The following is an 18,230-nucleotide window of genomic DNA, read 5'->3' on the forward strand; positions in this document are numbered from 1 at the left end:
CAGGGTGGACAGCATGCAGAAGGTGTCTTGTGGGGTAAGGGGTGGTGCTTTGCGGGGATTCTTTGGCAGCTGGCAGGCTTCTCAAGGTGCCTTGGTTGGTGGAGGCTGTGGATGGAGTCAGTGGTTGAGTGAAAAGCAGGGGCAGAGTTAAGAGGAGTCGGAGAGGGTCTTCAGAAAACAGCCACTGGAAGATTCTGGCTGACTGAAGGGCACCCAGGGAAGGACAGGGAGTCGTATGAAGGGACATACCAATCCCTGACTGCCCAGGTGCTTTTTACTCCTCAGGGTTTACATCCTGAGAAGGCTTCACCTATAGGCTGTTGTTGGTGCTTGAGTGGGGTGGAAGCAGGTTCTGGAACACAGACCTTTGATTTTAAATCTCTGTGGCCTGTAAGGAAAAGTGCTGATCCAAATCAGTGATCCGGTAGCCGGAGCTTTGAAGCCAGACACACCTGAGTCAGAATTCCACCTCACCCCTCTTTCTAGCTGTGTGACCTTGGGCTCGTTTTCTAATCTCATGGAGCCTCCGCTTTCTTTCTGTAAAATAGGGATGTTTTTCTTCATTGTAACTTGGTTGTAATGACTTCCTGTATTATGTATTAAAGTATTTGTACACTTCTGTGTACCCGGCACAATAAATAAATGGATATTTATTAAATATATTTGTTGAGAGAATGAACACACAGTGAGTGCTTCTTTATCGGCCCGCCCTTTGTGGAGTGAGAGAGGAGGTTTGCTTATTGATAGGGAGGAGGAGGTGATGAGGGTGCTGAAAAACAGAGGGAAGCATAAAGCTCATCAAAATTTCCCTTTGCCTGTTGTTTTAGTTATGTAATCTGATTATTGCATGGCCTTATTGTGCAGAGTAGTGGGGGAAGGTGGTTAGAGCACTGACTTTATCAACACCACTAGATAAGCCTTAGTAAAGCTATAAAACTGCCCTTCTGTTTACTTATTCATGGTCTTTCATTGTGATTCTTGTTCTGAGAAAGCGATGAGGGGTTGAGTGTACAACTCAAAAAGAAATGGTGTATAACACTGAGGAAAACTCATCTGTTTTAATAATATGATTACTTGTAACTGATGACTTTTAACAAAAGATGATGCTTTGAGGAGGGAATTTTCTGTTTCACATGCCAAGACAAGAGCTCTTTCTATCTCCATTTTTTTTCTTTTAATTTTGGCCAAGATAAATTTTAGATGGACATGGTATGAGTTTGCATGAGAGTGCTCTGGCTTTGGAAACCTGAGTTGATGGCATGGGTGCATTATTTCTGTTAAGGGATACTATCACATGTAACCTCAAAAGAAAACTCGAAAGGTGGAGTTTCTCTTTCACCTTTTTTTTTTTTTTTTTTTTTAAAAAAAGGAGGGATAGTACAGTTACGAGTAGTGAGTAAAATATGAATATACAGCATAGGCAAAGAGAGCTGTGTACAGACTTTGAATACCAGAAGGAAAACAAATACTGTTGTCAGAGACCACGTGCAGGAAAGGAATATGTCTTCTGAACTGTGCTACTGGCTGCAGCACAACAACAGAAGTAGTTTAGGTTCACAAACCAGATTATACTGTTTTTACAATAGTTCAGGGACACACAAAGCTGCTTAGGGTTGACTTTATATGAATAGTATAAATATACATAGGTTCAAGGGCAGTGTATTTTAGAGTTAACTTCTTGATGTGCTGAGAAAGAAGAAACGGTTTGACATCTTAATTGAAAGTTGAGTTGGTAGCGAATGGGAAGGGACCATGGGTGGATCAGGAGCCCATATTTGAATCTGAATCCCTTCCACCCCTTTGTCTCTTGCCTTTTGATTTGTGTATGAAACTTTCATTTTTTTTCTCTAAGCCAATGAGAAGAGTTCAGTTTGAGTGCTTTAGTGATGCTTGAAGTGATAGTTCAATATTGAAGTTACACTGTGGATATAATTATGAGAAATCGAGTGTACTGTGAAGTCACATGGGAGAAATGTAGAGAAATTTCTTGGGATTGAGGAAGGGGACCCCACATAGTTCTGTGTTTTGTCTTTTGTTCTAGATAAATGCTTAGCTATTATAATAAACAAGCTTTTTATTAAAATCCACTCAGTTATTTTGTGTATGATGTCTTCTGATGTCGAATGGAATCATAGACTCTTGGGTTGCAGTGCTGCATCTGCCCTAGCTTCACAAGGTGTGTTTTTCTTGTGTAACCCGAGTTCCCCACTTGGTCACTAAGAGGCGCAGTCCATTGGATTGCCACCTGGGAGGAGCTCCCTTCTCATTGGTCAGTTAGTGATCTTTTATTTAGTGCTGAATTGAATTATCTTCAAGAGTAGAGTATTTTTAACGTATCTTGACAGAGTCACATGATTGAATTTCATGGTTAGTATTACCATATTGACTATATATTACTTGGCTGTTGAATGCTATATTTTTTAGTGGCTACAATAAATGAATAACTTTATATGTAAGGTTACCTATAGTAAAAAAGGGGAAATTTTTCTTGCTATTAAACAAAAGTTACTGAGTCTTTAGCCAGTTGGGTTTTTCAAGTGAACAAAGAGCAGCTGCATATGTGTGATAAATACTACTGATAGCTGCTATAGAATCTGAAATCTCCTTTGTTTTGGATGCTTTGACATGAAGACTTGTCAGTACCCTTGACTGTTGATGAAAGCAAGCATGTGCTAATCCTTTTTTCGGACCCTTTAGTTGATGATTTTTTATTTGCCAGTCTCCCTCTTCAAACTTAGTTCCTCACACTTGATGTTGTAGTAGAGACTGCAAGGCCGTTACCACCCTTGGAAGGGGCGCTGTCCTTTTTAATGCATCTTCACCAGGTATCTGTAAAACTCTTCTGCCCTTTTTCCCCACCTGACGCACTGCCCAGCCAGATCTTCCCTCCCCCTTTGTCTTAGTCCATATTGTGCTGCTGTTATAGACCACCACAGACTGGGTAATTTAAATGAACAGGAATTTATTGGCTCATGACTCTGGAGGCTGAGAAGCCAAAGGTCGAGGGGCTGGCATCTGACGTCTGGTGAAGGCCTTTTTGCTGCATCATAAGGTGGAAGGCATCGCATGGTGAGAGGGAGGGGGAAGGGGACTGAACTCTCCCTTTTATAATAAACTCACTTTGGACATAACTAACCCACTCCCTCAGACTATCCTTTTCACTCCTCCCTCCTGGCCTTACACCTCTCATGAGGCCCCAGCTCCCAACGCGGTTGCATTGGTAATCAAGTTTCCAACACTTGAACTTTGGGGACATTCAAACCGTATAGCACCCTTTTTGAAAGAATTACTCGTAAACTCTCATGGCCGGATTTCTTCTCTTGCACCCTTCATTATCTGTGCATTTAAATTGTCTCCGCTTCTCTAACATAGAGGTGCTTTTTTACTACAGTGATAGCTCATCTAACTGGAACGGAGCTTGCTGCCTGGTCCCCCGACCTGCCATCTGTCCTAGAACACAGCTGTAAATGACTGAACAAGCATGCAGAGCCCAGATGACTGGGCCCTTTCTTTGTTGGAGTCAGAATGTTACTGCCTGACGTAATATTCCCGGAGGCTATCCCTTAATTGCAAAGACTGGATAGTAATTAGTGTTCATAATGATTTCCCTAGGCCATTAAGAAAAGTACCTTCAATGTGCTCAAGAATTCAGGGTTTAGAAAGATTTCCATCCAGATTGACTCCTTAAAGAAAAAAGATGTGGTGCATAATTTATTTTACTTTTAGTTATCTGCTAACGTAGCTATGCAAAATGACTCATTTGTTGGGGAGTGGGTGGTGGCATTAGGTAAAGTCTTACCATATTGTCTATTTTGACTGTTTCATTCTTAATAGAAGTCTACACATTCCCTGCAATTGAGGTATAATTTTCTTTAAAGGGAGTGTTGTTTCAGATAAGGTAGCTGCCTAAGAAAGGAATAATTCTATATTGAGTCTTTTAAGCTCTTTAGGGAATGGAAGCATTGTCTTATTAATTGGAAAGTCCCAACTGATAGCACTGACATATTCTTGTGCTTCCTTTGCCTGCCTGCTCATCTGCAGCCCTGATCACAGAAGGAAGGGAGAAGTAGATGAGAAATAGTAGTTATGAGGATGAAATGTGCACAAATAGGAGCCCTCTCACCTTAAGCTTGGTTTGGGGGTCTGGAGGCACGTGATGAGAACAGCAGCAGATCTGTGGGCTCACGTTCCCTTACTCGTGCTCCATTAGTACTCCAGTCTGAAGCGATGATTTAGTACCAACCAGGAGATGTTTAGAAGACCGAGATGTTTGCTGAAGTACTCTGAGCTCTCTCAGGTTGATTACATGCTTTCGTATCTTAGATGGCTCCTGGAGAGCTGTCTGGGTAATACGTTCTCCCACTTTGGTAATTTTGGTTTTTTTGCAGACACTTTTTGGAAGAGAGTGCCTATGAGTGAGACCTGTGGTTTTGGGGTTTACAGTGCACAACCAGTCAAGCTGGTCTTTGCCTTTTGGGTGGATGCATTTAGAAAGAGTGGTCAGTAGATTTCCCAGTGCTATACTCATGCCATTCAACTCGTGGTCACGGACGTTTCCATATTTGCTAGTAAAAATAAGAAAATTCGTGGCCGGGCGCGGTGGCTCACGCCTGTAATCCCAGCACTTTGGGAGGCCGAGGCGGGCGGATCACAAGGTCAGGAGATCGAGACCATGGTGAAACCCCGTCTCTACTAAAAATACAAAAAATTAGCCGGGCGCGGTTGTGGGCGCCTGTAGTCCCAGCTACTCGGGAGGCTGAGGCAGGAGAATGGCGTGAACCCGGGAGGCGGAGCTTGCAGTGAGCCGAGATCGCACCTCTGCACTCCAGCCTGGGCTGGGCGACAGAGCGAGACTCCGTCTCAAAAAAAAAAAAAAAAAAAAAGAAAATTCACAAAGGAGAGTAGTTTGGAATTGTCAAGTTGAGCTGCGAATGGTGTGGATGAGATATTCTGGGGAGAGAATAGACAGACCAGGTTTGGCTTAGCTACTAGGTGAGCGCCCTTCTAGCTCTCTGGGATTTCTTTCTAATCTGTAAAATCACCTATTTTGTTGAAGTAGGCTTGCCTGTCCTTTCCATTCTTAGACATTTCAGAACATAAGTTATGTGTTTTTCTGGAAAAAAAAAAGAAGATATTTGTTAGAATTTACTTGTTACGAATCTAACCTTCACACACCAAACCCCCAGCTAAGACAGTAAGTTGCATATATAATTGTAATAAATACTATGTAAGTCTGCAAGGGGAAAGAGAACTTGAGTTTGTGACTTTTCTTGTAATCTTGAAGAAGTAATTCCCAAACTTCAGAGTGCGTTAAGAAATCACTAGGATGCTAGTTTTTAAAAGGCTTGGATTCCTATATCCCAGTTACACAGATCTGATGGCCTGGGATAGAGCCTGGAAGTCTGCGTGTCACAGGTGAAAGGGAGTGATATTTGTTACTGAAATTGACCTGCCTAATATACTTAACATACTTTACCCCCAGTAAATCTCTTAAATCCAAAATATTAACACTCCCAAACCAACAGCACACCACTAAAAAGTCAACGAACAAATTATCAGGAAACAAAGCTTCCCAGTTGGTTGGGAATGAGAAGCAGCCAGGTCTTCTCCCTTCTGTTGCAGGCACATGTCGCACTGCCATGGAATCTTCTCTTTTGACTTAGTGACGGAGACTGCCGTCTTCTTGAGGTGCATGCAGCGTATGACAGGCTTCTCTCATCCTTGCATGTCTGCAGAGATGTGATATGGTTTTGTGACATACCTTCTAGTCTTGGGGGGAATCATTGTGCTCTCCCTTTTTTTTCCTGGCCAGTTGCTACCTCAAACCTGTCCCCTTCTGGGATTTGGAAAGGATTATTTGCAGCTCACATCTTGAGAGATCCATGTTCTATCCTTTGATGATCTTCGGTGCCATCCAGGCATCTTTGAAGGCTCAGCTGCAGCCTCCATGGTGGGTCCACACCACTAGCCTCATAGTGATGTGTCCTCCCTTAACAGCTGTTTTGCACATCCTATCAAAGCAGAGCAATTGGTTCCACATTGTCTTCTTTCCTAAGTGTTTCTACCCCAGGGCACAGTATTTCTCTGTGATGCTCATCTTTTGTGTGTATGTGTTTTTTTAAAACACCTCTCTAAATTGTAAGCTCCCTGCAGGCAGGTTGCTGTGTTTTATCTCCTCAGCAGTGTGAGGCATGTCCTGAGCACTGATTAAAGGTAGTCTTCAGGTTACTGAGACGTGCATTAATAGGCTTCACTATTAAGCAAATATAAAGCCAATTTCAGGCAATTAATCTCTGAAATTTTTATTTCAGATTAAACTCAACAGATAAAAGGAAGCTTTAATTTATGATGAGAGAAAGATGGGAACAACTAAAAGCCTCTTACAGTTTCAGAAAGCCATGGACCAGAGTGGCTTGTGAATGTGTGTACACATGCCTTCAGGTTCCCTAAACAATTCCTGTGGGGTGTTCTTTCTTTATCACAAGAAGAAAAAGGCCAGGAGTTGAAAATAAGTTTTTATTATTGGTTAGTGTATTGCCATGTTTGATTATATCTATTAAAATACGTTATAGAATAATGTACTTGGCAGTTCCTATGTAAGTTGGTTAACAGGACATTTGTGGTCATTTCTGTTTCAGATCCACAGCCTGGTATAGAGAACCAGTCTAGGTGTGACTCTTGAGCTTGTTAACCTAGCCCCCTCTAAGCTTTAGTTTCTTCATCTGTCAGTTGAGGATAATGATACTTGCGTTGTGTGGGGAAGTAAACAATACATATAAAATGCTTGTTCACTAACTGCCTCAAGAGTAGGGCCAACGTGGTTCCTGTGACCTGTTCTTACAGTCCCGCCTCAGGACTGTAATGCTCTCTGGTGTCACGGCATATGCTTGCTGGAGTTCAGGCTGTGTGTGTGTACCCCTCTGGGCTACTGAGGGAAGAAGGCATTTGTTATTCCTAACTTGCGTGTTTACCTTACATAGTGTCATTAACATGATACATTTTCCTTGTCTCCTATTTATTCGTAGGCTGTATGAGTACAAAAGTTTTATGATTCTGGATAAAGGTGAGATTTAGGGAGAAAGCACTATGAACGGAAAAAGTGCTGCTGAGTCCTGGGCACTTTCTTGCTGAGATGTGAGGTGGTGGCACCATTTAATAGCAAGGCTCTGTGAGGGAAGGTCAGAGGATGAGTGGGGAAACTTTCTGATAGAGTGATTGGTATGAGACCTCTTCAGATTGGAGTCCGGAGGTGAAAGCTCTGTTTTTCAGTGCTTGAATTCATTCACTCCTCAAAGTTCCTCTTAATATGGATGAGACCAATGGAATTTGCCTCTCGACGAATATACTTAATCATCAAATGTGTTTTAAAGGGTAATTGGAGTTTAGGTAAGGATTATGCAGTGTGAAGTTACCTAGCCTTTAATGATAGTAGAACATTTGAGAAGATAGGAACATTGCCATCTTTTTCTTTTTTCTTTTCTTTCTTTTTTTTTTTTTTTTGAGTTGGTGTCTTACTCTGTCGCCCAGGCTGGAGTGCAGTGGCACAATCTTGGCTCACCGCAACCTCTGCCTCCCAGATTCAAGTGATTCTCGCGCCTCAGCCTCCCGAGTAGCTGGGATTACAGGCGCCCGCCACCATGCCTGGCTAATTTTTGTATTTTTAGTAGAGATGGGGGTTTCACCATGTTGGCCAGGCTGGTTTTGATCTCCTGACCTCAAGTGATCCACCTGCCTCGGCCTCCCAAAGTGCTGGGATTACAGGTGTGAGCCACTGCACCCAGCCAGATCTTTTTCTTTTGGGATTTAAAAGCTTCCTTTTGAATGCTGTTCCTTCTGCCTGTAGGCTCCTCTCTATGGGCCGGAGACAGATTTCATTCTAGTGCGATGGTTTTTCAAGTGCGAGGTGGCAATTTTGACTTGGTTGGAAACATAAAGGAGAGTTGAAAATCAAGCCATTTTCTTCAGCTTGGACCTCTATTAAGAATAGTTTGAGTTTTCTTAAAAAAAGAAACATACATTTTTTGCAAAATTTAAAGACTAAAATTGAACCAGAAACTAAGAAGGTTGCTCTACCAAAGGGGATGTCGGTTGTGGTTATTTGAACCATTCAAGCTACGTGAAATGATGTTGATTGGAAGAAAAATTTTAATTCTAAGTCATGCTATGTCTGCTAACCCTTAAAAGCATAGAGGCGAAATAACTTAGGCTGTTTCTTTGAAAACAAAATATTTTGATAGAAATTTGATGAGTTAGTAGAAACAGTAGGAGTCCCTCTCTTTAAGTATATATATAAAATCACTGTGGAAAGGGGATCCTGCTGCTATTGTACTGTGGGCAGATAACTGAAGAAAATTCAAAGTTCCTCATCTGTAGAATAGGCTAGTGACCTGCTTTGTTGCCCTCATAGGGTTTTTTAGGATCTGTTGAGAAAATAGATGTGAATAGTATTTGGGGGCTTTTTATCACTAATTGTCTTACAAACACATTAATGTTTACATGGTGCTGTATAAATAAAGCTAGCAATGAGTCTTTAATCTCTGCCATCTGGCATTTTATGTTTATTTTATCCCTGGATGGGATACTGTGCCCAAGAAATGTAGATAATGGGACAAGAGAGTAACATTCATAAATGGATGCTAGGTATGTATATTTAATACTGACCAAGTAATTTACTGGTGTATTTTAAGAATGGATGATACAAGGGAAAAAAAGACCCTGTTAAATATTAAATTCGTAATCTCTCTGTGCACAAGTTAGGTGTTTGAGTGACCCAACATCAGGTGGGTCCAGAGTGATCCAGTAATCCAGAGTTAGGTGAAGGAACATGATTTATTGCTCATTTTCAATGAGCAGGCTGGATGAAGCAGCCCTTAAGAAACCTTATAGAGGCCAAAATGGGATGATATAATAGATGTCTAGCCCCAGGCATCAGTGAGTAATGCCTTTTCCTGAGTCCTTAAGTTCCCAGCATAATGCAGTCCGTTTATGGTTACACGCAGTTTCATTTTCTCTTTAAATACTCTTCAGGTGGTATGAAGGAGGGTCGTGTGTTGTAGCTAAAGAGATGCCAGGAGAGGTGTGGTAAGGGCCTCCCTTGTGAGTTGGGCCACCCAGCTTGGGCAGGCCTAAGCTTGTAGCCCACCCTGAGAGGAGTCAGTATATTCCCTCTTGGGTAGTATTGAATAAATCACAGGCAAACTTTTGTCCTTTAAAAAACTCTTGGTGTAGCTTCCTTAGCACACTATTATATGCATATTAACATTCAGTACATTGAATCCCAGCTTCAGTTTTTCTCCCAAGACTATTTTGCTGGCCATTTTGGTTCCTTTACACAAAGGTGACCCATCTCAGCAGGTGGATGATTACTATTAGTTTCAAATTTAGAAGTTTGCTTTTTTTTTTTTTTGGAGACAGGGTGTCGTTCTGTCACCCAGGCTGGAGTGCAGTGGCATGATCTCAGCTCACTGCAGCGACCTGATCTCAGCTCACTGCAGCCTCTACCGTCCAGGTTCAAGCGATTCTCCTGCCTCAGCCTCCTGAGTAGTTGGGATTACAGGTGCATACCACCACGCCTGGCTAAATTTTGTATTTTTAGTAGATTCGGGGTTTCACCATGTTAGTCAGGCTGGTCTTGAACTCCCGACCTCAGGTGATCCACCTGCCTTGGCCTCCCAAAGTTCTGGGATTACAGACTTGAGCCACTGCACCCGACCCTTTTTTTTAAAAAATAGAGAAATACGTTATTTTAGGATTCCATTCCTTCCCATTGCATTGACCATTCCTTTCAAAAATTAGAAATGGGCCTACATTGACTACACTTGAGACAATTGCAGTCGACGAGGAGAAGGGAGCAAGGGAATCAGCATGGGCCTTTGTTGGAGTGGTATGAGGACGCATCCCTGCCGAGAGCCCACTGTGTGCTGGGTGCCAGGGCCAGGACTAGGGCCTTACGGACTCTGCACTTGATCTGCCAGCTGCCTGACTCTAGAGCAGGGATGAGGCACCTGAACACAGCGGGTCGGAAACTCCTAGAACTTAAGTTTAACTTCCCTGAGGAAATACGGTGATGGGGTGATGGACAAGGAAAGACATTCAAGGCTGCCTGGGTCCCAGATTCATTTTTCCTGGTACAGTGTCTTGTTTGAAAGGAGGGAGGCAGAATTCTTAGATGATTTTCTGATTTAAATTTAAAATAGACCTAATTTGGAGACCTACTGTGTGATAATGAAGACCGGTGCTGTCACATGGTCTGGCCTCATCACAAAAATAATTGTTTGTTGCTGATACTCTGTTCCCTTAGTAAGGGAGACTCATGTTTTATGTAAAGCAGATGCTGAGTGAATTCACATTTCTCAGCTGTTATGCCACTTTCTAAGTCTTGAGGATACACACTTGTGGTCTTGAGTTCAGGCATAGAAGAAAGCATAGACCATTTTCTGTTCCTCCTTATGGCTTTATTTATGTTAACGTTTATTAGAAAAAAGAAAGGTACTACTCTATAAATGTCTGAGGAGGCTTTTTCATAGACCTGTGGATTTTCTTGATTTGTAGAGATCTTAGGTGTTAATCATATCAGATACTCAGAAGACCCTTCCATCCCCAACGTTTTGCTAACACATTCCCAATGCAGCATACTTATGCTCTTGAAAAGAGGGAAAGCCAGGACAGTGCGTTTTTGACATTTTCCCTCATCATTTGGTTTCTGTCAGTGAGAAATATGCTTTAGTAATTTGGAAATAAACTCACTGCAGGGGGTGAATAACAGGTTTGAAGGTTGATTAGTTGCTAAGGAGATGATCTTTGTGTGCTTATGTGGAAAGTATGAGAGGATCACTTAATACTATATCCTCTGAAGTTCTGCTCTTTCTCCTTGGGTTCAAGAAAACCATCATTTGGTTTCAGGTTGTGTTGACAGTCACAGTCAACTGTAGGAACTATCATTAATTTAGGGAAACAAGGTTCCAGGGTTGTGCTTGACCTCTGACCATGTGCCACACAATGTTCTTTGTGCTCCATTTGTTGTACACAGCAGCCGTATGAAGTGGGGGTACCACTGTGATCTCACTTACACAGATAGGAGCCTGAGGCACACCAAGCAGAGTCTTGCCCAGGTGCAGTTACTCAGTGTCATAGTTGTAATACAGTGTCATTTTCACAGAATTGCTTGGTCCAAGTTGTAACTTGAGTTCCTGCACACACTCTCCTCCTCAGATGTGAAGTTTTAAAGTTCACAACTCTTTAAATCATGAGAATACAAGAGAGACAGGCTGTTGGAAAATACGGGGATGTTCTTTCTGTTTGACATCTGTTGCAGAAGGACTGTTTCTCACAAAGTCCTTAAGTAGATCATGCTCAGCATATCTGGATGCTCTTTGCTACTGGCCTGAGAAATGACCAGCAGGGCATTGCAAAGAGTGAGAAGAGAGTAACAAGACTGACAGTAATTCAACCCAGTACTCCTCATCTGGGTGAAAGGAGAATGATACCAAGTATGACTGATACCTAGTGATACAAATGGGTTACAGAATTTTAGATTCTAGGTGAGGCATTATAATACACCTGTAAGAAACCTATCTCCCTCCTACCCCCAATTTCTTTATACATTAAAAAAAAAAAAATCCCAGAATTGTAAAGAAGTATATAAAGAAATTGGTGGGAGGAGGGGAAGAATTTAAAAAAGTGAATTTGTTTGATAGTTTCCTCATGTTATGCTTTAGCTTGTTTCTTTCTTGCAGTCCCCACATTGGGACTGCAGGAGAGCTTCAAAGAAGACTTTCAGTATAATTCTTGTGAAATAAAGTAATGGGTATTGGGAATACACAGGGAAAAATTACAGTTTTCCATTTTTGACGATAAAATGTCTAGAGGGTTTTTTGGGGGTCATTTTTTTTTTCCTGTAGCAAGTTAAGAAGGAAAGGATGGCCAGTGTGATTTGTAGAAAAAAAAAGTTTCTTCTAGATAGTGTTATGTAAATTAAACCTGTGAAGGAAATAAGTAATTGATGCTTTATCAAAAACTCATTTGTTCAAGGAATTGTCTTGCTTAAGTGTGGTTCATTATAAACTATATTGTTATATTGGAGAGCACAGGACTATTTTGTCACACTGTTGGTTAGTAAGTGATAAGTATAGATGAAATACGATTTGTTGGAAACTTCAGCCATTTTGTTCTAATGATTGTGCAAAAACATTGGTGCTCATTGATCTTTTTTTTCTGTTTTTCAGGGTCGACATGTTAAAACGGGTCAGTTGGCAGCCATCAAAGTTATGGATGTCACTGAGGTAAGATTGAGTCACACACCTTTTTAAATAAATTGTTAGATGGAAGACAAAGATTCCCCCAACAACATAGAGCATTACTGTGTTTGGAAAATCTGATCACTTGAGCACATTGCCCTCCTGTGACATTGTGGGTTCATAGGTCCAGTGGACTAGTTGGCCTAAATTGTAGTACACGGTCTCTAAGTAACTAAAAGGAAGTAGCATTTTCTCAAAACACACGCAGTGCACACACACATCTGAGTGATGTCATCCTTGGCAACGTAATGGGCCATAATTGGAAACATCTTCTCTAATGGAAAAGAAAAAATTTGAAAAGGGATCATGGAGGTCACATGAATAGGGAGATTGAGGGTTTCGAGTGGAGGAAAGCTTCTCTAGGGTATTAGGCCACATTTGTGCCATTTCTTTTATTTTTAACATGGGGGAGGAAAACAGACCCAGCCAAGTTCCCAGAGGTTGGAAAACAGAAACATCTGCTAGAATGCTGAGCAGATTGTTGGCAAAATTTAGTAGCAAAAAATAGTTCTTGAAATGGTCGCATGAGGATTTACTGTGCAGCTTTAGATGGGAAAGAGGAGAACGTGACCGAGACAACAAGTAAGTGTACGTGTGCCCATATGTGTGCTTGTAATATAAGCATGAGCCCATATTTAAATTCTTTAAAAATAGTAATAGATTATAATGAACTAAATCCATTTCATTTTAAAGTATTTTTATCTGAAATTTTGCTTCATGCTCATGTTTACCTCTAACTTGCCTAATTATGAGTAGGATTCAACATCATATTTCACAGATTCTAGAAAGAGTTCACCAGTAGCATTGGAGATTTGGGATAACTTTAAATCCAGCCGTACTTTCCCCAAGTCTGGGTCAGTCGAGGGAGATAATGGCTAACCAATCTCCAGTGTGCCATCTAGAGAGTGAAATCTCCTTCTTTGTCTTGCTCTCTGCTTGGTCTCTGACAACATGGTCATCTTCAGAATGGGTATTTGTCAGTAAGAGTTGGAAAACACTGTTGTCCCGGGACCACAAGACAACTGATAGAGCCTTTCATAAATATTTGAAGATGTGACATTTTATGAGGTGACCACTCTCTTTTCTCTGTTAAAGAGAATAATGGATACTTTAAAATGAAAATGTACCATTGCTTAGTTGAATGGCCAAAAGATTCTCCTTGACATACTCCGATGTAGACTATTCTGTTGTATTACAGTGATCCTATCTTGGTGTACAGCTCAGTGGGAAATTGGATGCTTTCCAGTTAAATATTTTTTAAAGATGTTTTTGAAGAGTGGCGAAGGAACCGTAACTTCTTGCTTATTTTATTTTGAATACAGTAGTTGAGCTATTTATGAAGGACCCTCTCTGTGAATGGAATGACCAATACCACCTTCCTACCAAAGTCTCCATTCAGAATGCTGTGCATCTTGCCAGTGCTATGTTGGGCGTGGTGTTGCTCGAAAATACGGTCTTTCCATTATTTATTAACACACTTTTTGACTTGTTTACTGGCAGACTTGTAGGTACAATTTTAAATGTAATCTTTTGGAATTTTATGAACTGAGAGTTCACCCTTGCAGTGTCATGCAGCCTGTGCTGCTTCCCCTGACACTGCTGTTGTGGCTGGTCAGGATATGTCCTCTTTCACATCTCTAACGGAATCTACATGGGGTTTGCTTTCTCTGTAGGGATCTTCTTCACCTAATCCTGGCTGTGATTATAAGTGTGCAATACATGATCACTGTAAAAAAAAAAAAAAGTATAAAGTATAGGAAAATATAAAGAAAAAGTTAAATCCTTATACTTCTGCCACATTATTATTATTATTATTATTATTATTATTTTTATTTTTTATTTTTTTGAAATGGAGTCTCCCTCTGTCACCCAGGCTGGAGTGCAGTGGTACGATCTCTGCTCCTTGCAACCTCTACCTCCTGGGTTCAAGCAGTTCTCCTGCCTCGGCCTCCATAGTAGCTGGGATTACAGACTCCCACCACCATGTCCAGCTAATTTTTGTATTTTAGTAAGATGGGGTTTCACCATGTTGGCCAGGCTGGTCTTGAACTCCTGACCTCAAGCAATCTACTGGCCTCGGCCTCCCAAAATGCAGGGATTACAGGTGTGAGCCAGCGCCCCTGGCCCTCTGCTACCTTATAATAGCTCTTGTTAGTGCTTTGGTGTATTTCCTTTCAATCATGTCTCTGTGAACATAACTATAAAATACATACTCATATGTAATGGATGCTTTTGTATCCCACTTGTTGAGTGGGATACAACAGGTATTTTCTTGCCTGAAAAATCAGGCAATGTTGGACACATGCATAATGTAAGTATTTTTGGGACTCCTTTAAAAGTAATTATTGCAAAACCCATGTATTCAGGTAAAATGAAAACCAGATGGTGAGTCCTCAAATAAGTATTATACAAACCCAATCAACCATTTACCATATTGTCCACTCAGTAATGTTTCTTGTGTGCTGTTTTCATGCAGTGACCTTTTCTATAGCATGGAGCACAGTCATTGCCCATATAAGTGTTGTTTATGGATAGAGGGCCGTGTATAGCAGTCACCCTGGAAAACATGCCCTTGCCAAGCCTGCATGTCAAAGCTCCTCTTGTGTAGTTGTAGGCACTGGCCTGGCTGGGACCTGGGAGCAAGTGGGGAGCAGGCTGAGTGAGAGAGATTTTGCAGCATGTGCTTCTGGTCCCAGCTCCAGCAGGAGGGGCTGTTGGAGTGGGTTCTCTTGATGAGAACAGGACTCTTCATGGTTTTTTACCTCCACTTAGTTTCATCTCAGGAGCAAAAAAGTGCAAATACTTGTTTTTGGGAAAAATCACAGATTTGTTCTGACTCTTTAGGTGAAAGTAAGAGGCAGTTACCAGGCTACTAGTTACTCCTTAGGCCCAGAAGGCAAGAATTGCAGCACGTGTGGGAAGTTGCATGGTGTGGCTGCGTTTCTCCTGAGCTGTCAGCTGTTGGCAGGCTGAATGAATCTAGCTCTGGAGCTGGCTGCAGACAGTGCAAAGATGGGGGCCCACTTCGCTGGCTTTACTTGATTGTGTGAATCTGGAAAACAAGACCAGCTGAGAATTCAGATTTCATCCTGGGGTGAGGTGACAAGGGACTATGGAGGAAACCAAGGGGCCTGGAAGTGGGGAGGCATTTATTTGCAAGAGATGTCAAATTCTTTTCAAATTTGGTGTGTGAGTACTTTAGCTGTATTAAGAATTGACTATCCTTAGGATTTTGAAAGGCTCTTTTTAAGGAAAGCATGTCTTTTATCTGATTGGTTTTGGGAAGGGCTTAAGGAACAGATTAAGGATGTGCTCAAAGTGGATGATATTAGGACAGCAGATCTGTAATGTGTTTTTTTGTTGTTGTTTGTTTGTTTGTTTTAAATAATGATAGATTCAGAGGATTTGCAGAAAATTGTATAGGGAGGTCTCATGTACCCTTCATTCAGTTTTCCCGTGATGAAATCTTGCATAACTGTAATACAGTATTATAGCTTAAGTACACATACAAAATAAAGCATGGTAAATGATTGCTTTTACCAGTGATTCTCAACCTGGAGTTCATAAACTCTTTGAGTGAGGTTTGTCTCTGAGAACAGAATTTTATTTTGCATTTTAATAGTGTCCCCCAACTTTTTATTATGAAAAAGTTCATATATCCAGAACTGTTGAAAGAATGAACACTCTCAACTCTTCACTTATATTCAACATTTAACATTTTGTTCGTGTGTGTGTGTATTGTTTTTGAAAATAATTACAGCTATCACCGTGATGCTTCACCTGAAATTACTTGAGCATGCTTGTCTTAAAGACAGTCTTCTGCATATCGTAAAATTGCATCTAATGTTCAGTCTACATTCATATATCTTTGATTGTGCCAAGAATGTTTTTATAACTCTTTTTGATTCATAGTCCAGGTTTATGCACTATACTTAGTTATCTTATCGCTTAACTTATTTTTAGGCTAGTAAGTTTCTCTTTGCCTTCCTGCCTCCATTTTTATTTTTTTTATAAAAGAAAATTGACTTTTGTAAGAATTCAACCAAATTGTTTTGTAAAATATCTTGTATTCTGGATTTGATAGTTTCCTTATGTTACGCTTTAACTTGTTCTTTTCTCTCCTGTATTTCCTGTAAACTGGAATTATGTTGAGAGGTTTGATTAGATGCAGATTAAATATTTTTTGGCAAGAACACCTCAGTGGTGGTATTGGGTACTTCATATTGCCTCAGGTCAGGGGTACATTGTTCTAGGTGAGGCCTGCTTCACTCATAGCCCTCCCATTATTAGTGAAGCCAAGTTGGGTCACTGGATTAAAGAGGTGACTGCCAGCGTTCTCCACCACAAGGGTGCATTATTAGTTTTGCATTCCCCAAATAATCTATCTCCAGGGTGATACTTTGGCACTGTGTGAATATTCTGTTCATGAGTAACCTTTCAGCAATGGCTTTGGCATTCATTTAATGATTCTTGCTTAGGTTAGTTATTATTGCAAAATGATGATTTTACGTTCTTCCTTCTGTATTTATTAGTCAACAACAGTCTATAGAAGAGTTTCCTAACTACCCCTGCCCTTCTCTCTTTGTCTGGATATTGCTGTGGACATGAGTGGTTTTGTTTAATGTGTTTCCATCAATTACAGCTGTTATTACATAATCAAGTTGTACCATATTTGGCAGTGAGAGCCTTTGACATGACCCCAGTGGGTCCCCAGTGGAGTCTGTAGCCTTTCGACATGCCCCTATTAGTTTTTGAGTACCTCTTTGTTTTTCTGGGACAAGTAGATATTTGAAACTCACCTACCAAGACATGGAATCCTCTCCTCTGAGGAGCCTTAGTTCAGTTGAGTGGGGAATGTATTTAGAGACTAATATCTGGATGCTAAGTATACTCATTGCTACTGAGGTATTACTGCTTCTAGGCCCTTTGAGTAGACAGAGCTAAGAAATGCATTTTTCTTTTTCAAAAATCAGAGTTTTTTTCTTAATTTCTTCTATCTTGTATATCTTATAGTTGTCTTTTCTCTTATACTGAAAAATTATACTGAACTTAAAAACACATTTTTGTGTTCAGTGAATATAAAATTATTTCAGTATTATAACAATATTACTACTTAAAATAGACATGGAAGGAGAAGTTTAATATTTTTCTGAAGTTTTTTTGGCCCTTTGCTTTGCATAAATCAAGGACAAACATTTCTTAGGTTAATGCACAGAGAACAGAGGCAAACTTACTATGTGGTGTTTTATGTCAGCTGGGGATGAAACGGTGCTCTTTGGAATGAATGATGTTTGACTGCATTTCGTCAGCACTGAGTAGCAGAGCTGCATCCAATCCAGTCTTCTGGCCTGTCCTGTGGTCTTTCCAACATTTGGTCCTTTTTCTCAGCCACTCGGGCATAGGATGGTGTTACAGCAGGGGATTCTCAAAATGTAGCTATTGGACCAGCAGCTGCTGCGAGTACTTGAAAACTTGTTAGAAATGCAGCCTCTGGTTCCATCCCAGATTACTGCATCAGAAACTCTGGACTGGAGCCCTCCACAAAATTCTAATGCACCTTCAAGTTTGAAACCCCCTGCTTCAATGGAACCTTAGGAAAGAAAGAGCCCACTCCCTCCTGTCTGTGGGTGAAGAACTGCAGCTCAGAGACGCTGATACTTCTTGCTCAGGAGCACATTGCTAGACACTGCAGGAATTAGAACCTGGATCTTTGATTCCCTGCTTACTGTACTTGTGAAAGTATAACCATTTCAAACATCAGGTTTTTAAGTAAGCTCGTTGAGTGAGCTGATTTGATCTGAACTTTAAAGGATAGATGGATCTTAACATTTCTCCTTTTTAAAATTTGTTTTTGGCAGATTTGTCAGAGCAGACTTTCTTTTAGTGTTAAGACTACAGTGTCCATGAATAGTAATTCTGTCATATTACTTAGGG

At 40.8% G+C, this 18,230-nt stretch overlaps 1 protein-coding gene across 50 annotated transcripts in view; it reads left to right on the top strand.

Annotated features, from left to right (window-relative positions):
* The window catches only part of MAP4K4 (mitogen-activated protein kinase kinase kinase kinase 4), a 190,082-nt gene that overhangs the window by 79,337 nt on the left and 92,515 nt on the right, over positions 1-18,230 (top strand). For all 50 annotated transcript variants that reach the window (XM_050754977.1, XM_050754987.1, XM_050755005.1 and 47 more), the window contains one exon: positions 12,225-12,281. In XM_050754977.1, coding sequence (XP_050610934.1) covers positions 12,225-12,281 — 57 coding nt within the window. The remainder of the gene's footprint in view (positions 1-12,224; positions 12,282-18,230) is intronic.

The sequence above is a fragment of the Macaca thibetana genome, chromosome 13 (genome assembly GCF_024542745.1).
Source record: "Macaca thibetana thibetana isolate TM-01 chromosome 13, ASM2454274v1, whole genome shotgun sequence".
Taxonomy (NCBI): Eukaryota; Metazoa; Chordata; class Mammalia; order Primates; family Cercopithecidae; genus Macaca; species Macaca thibetana.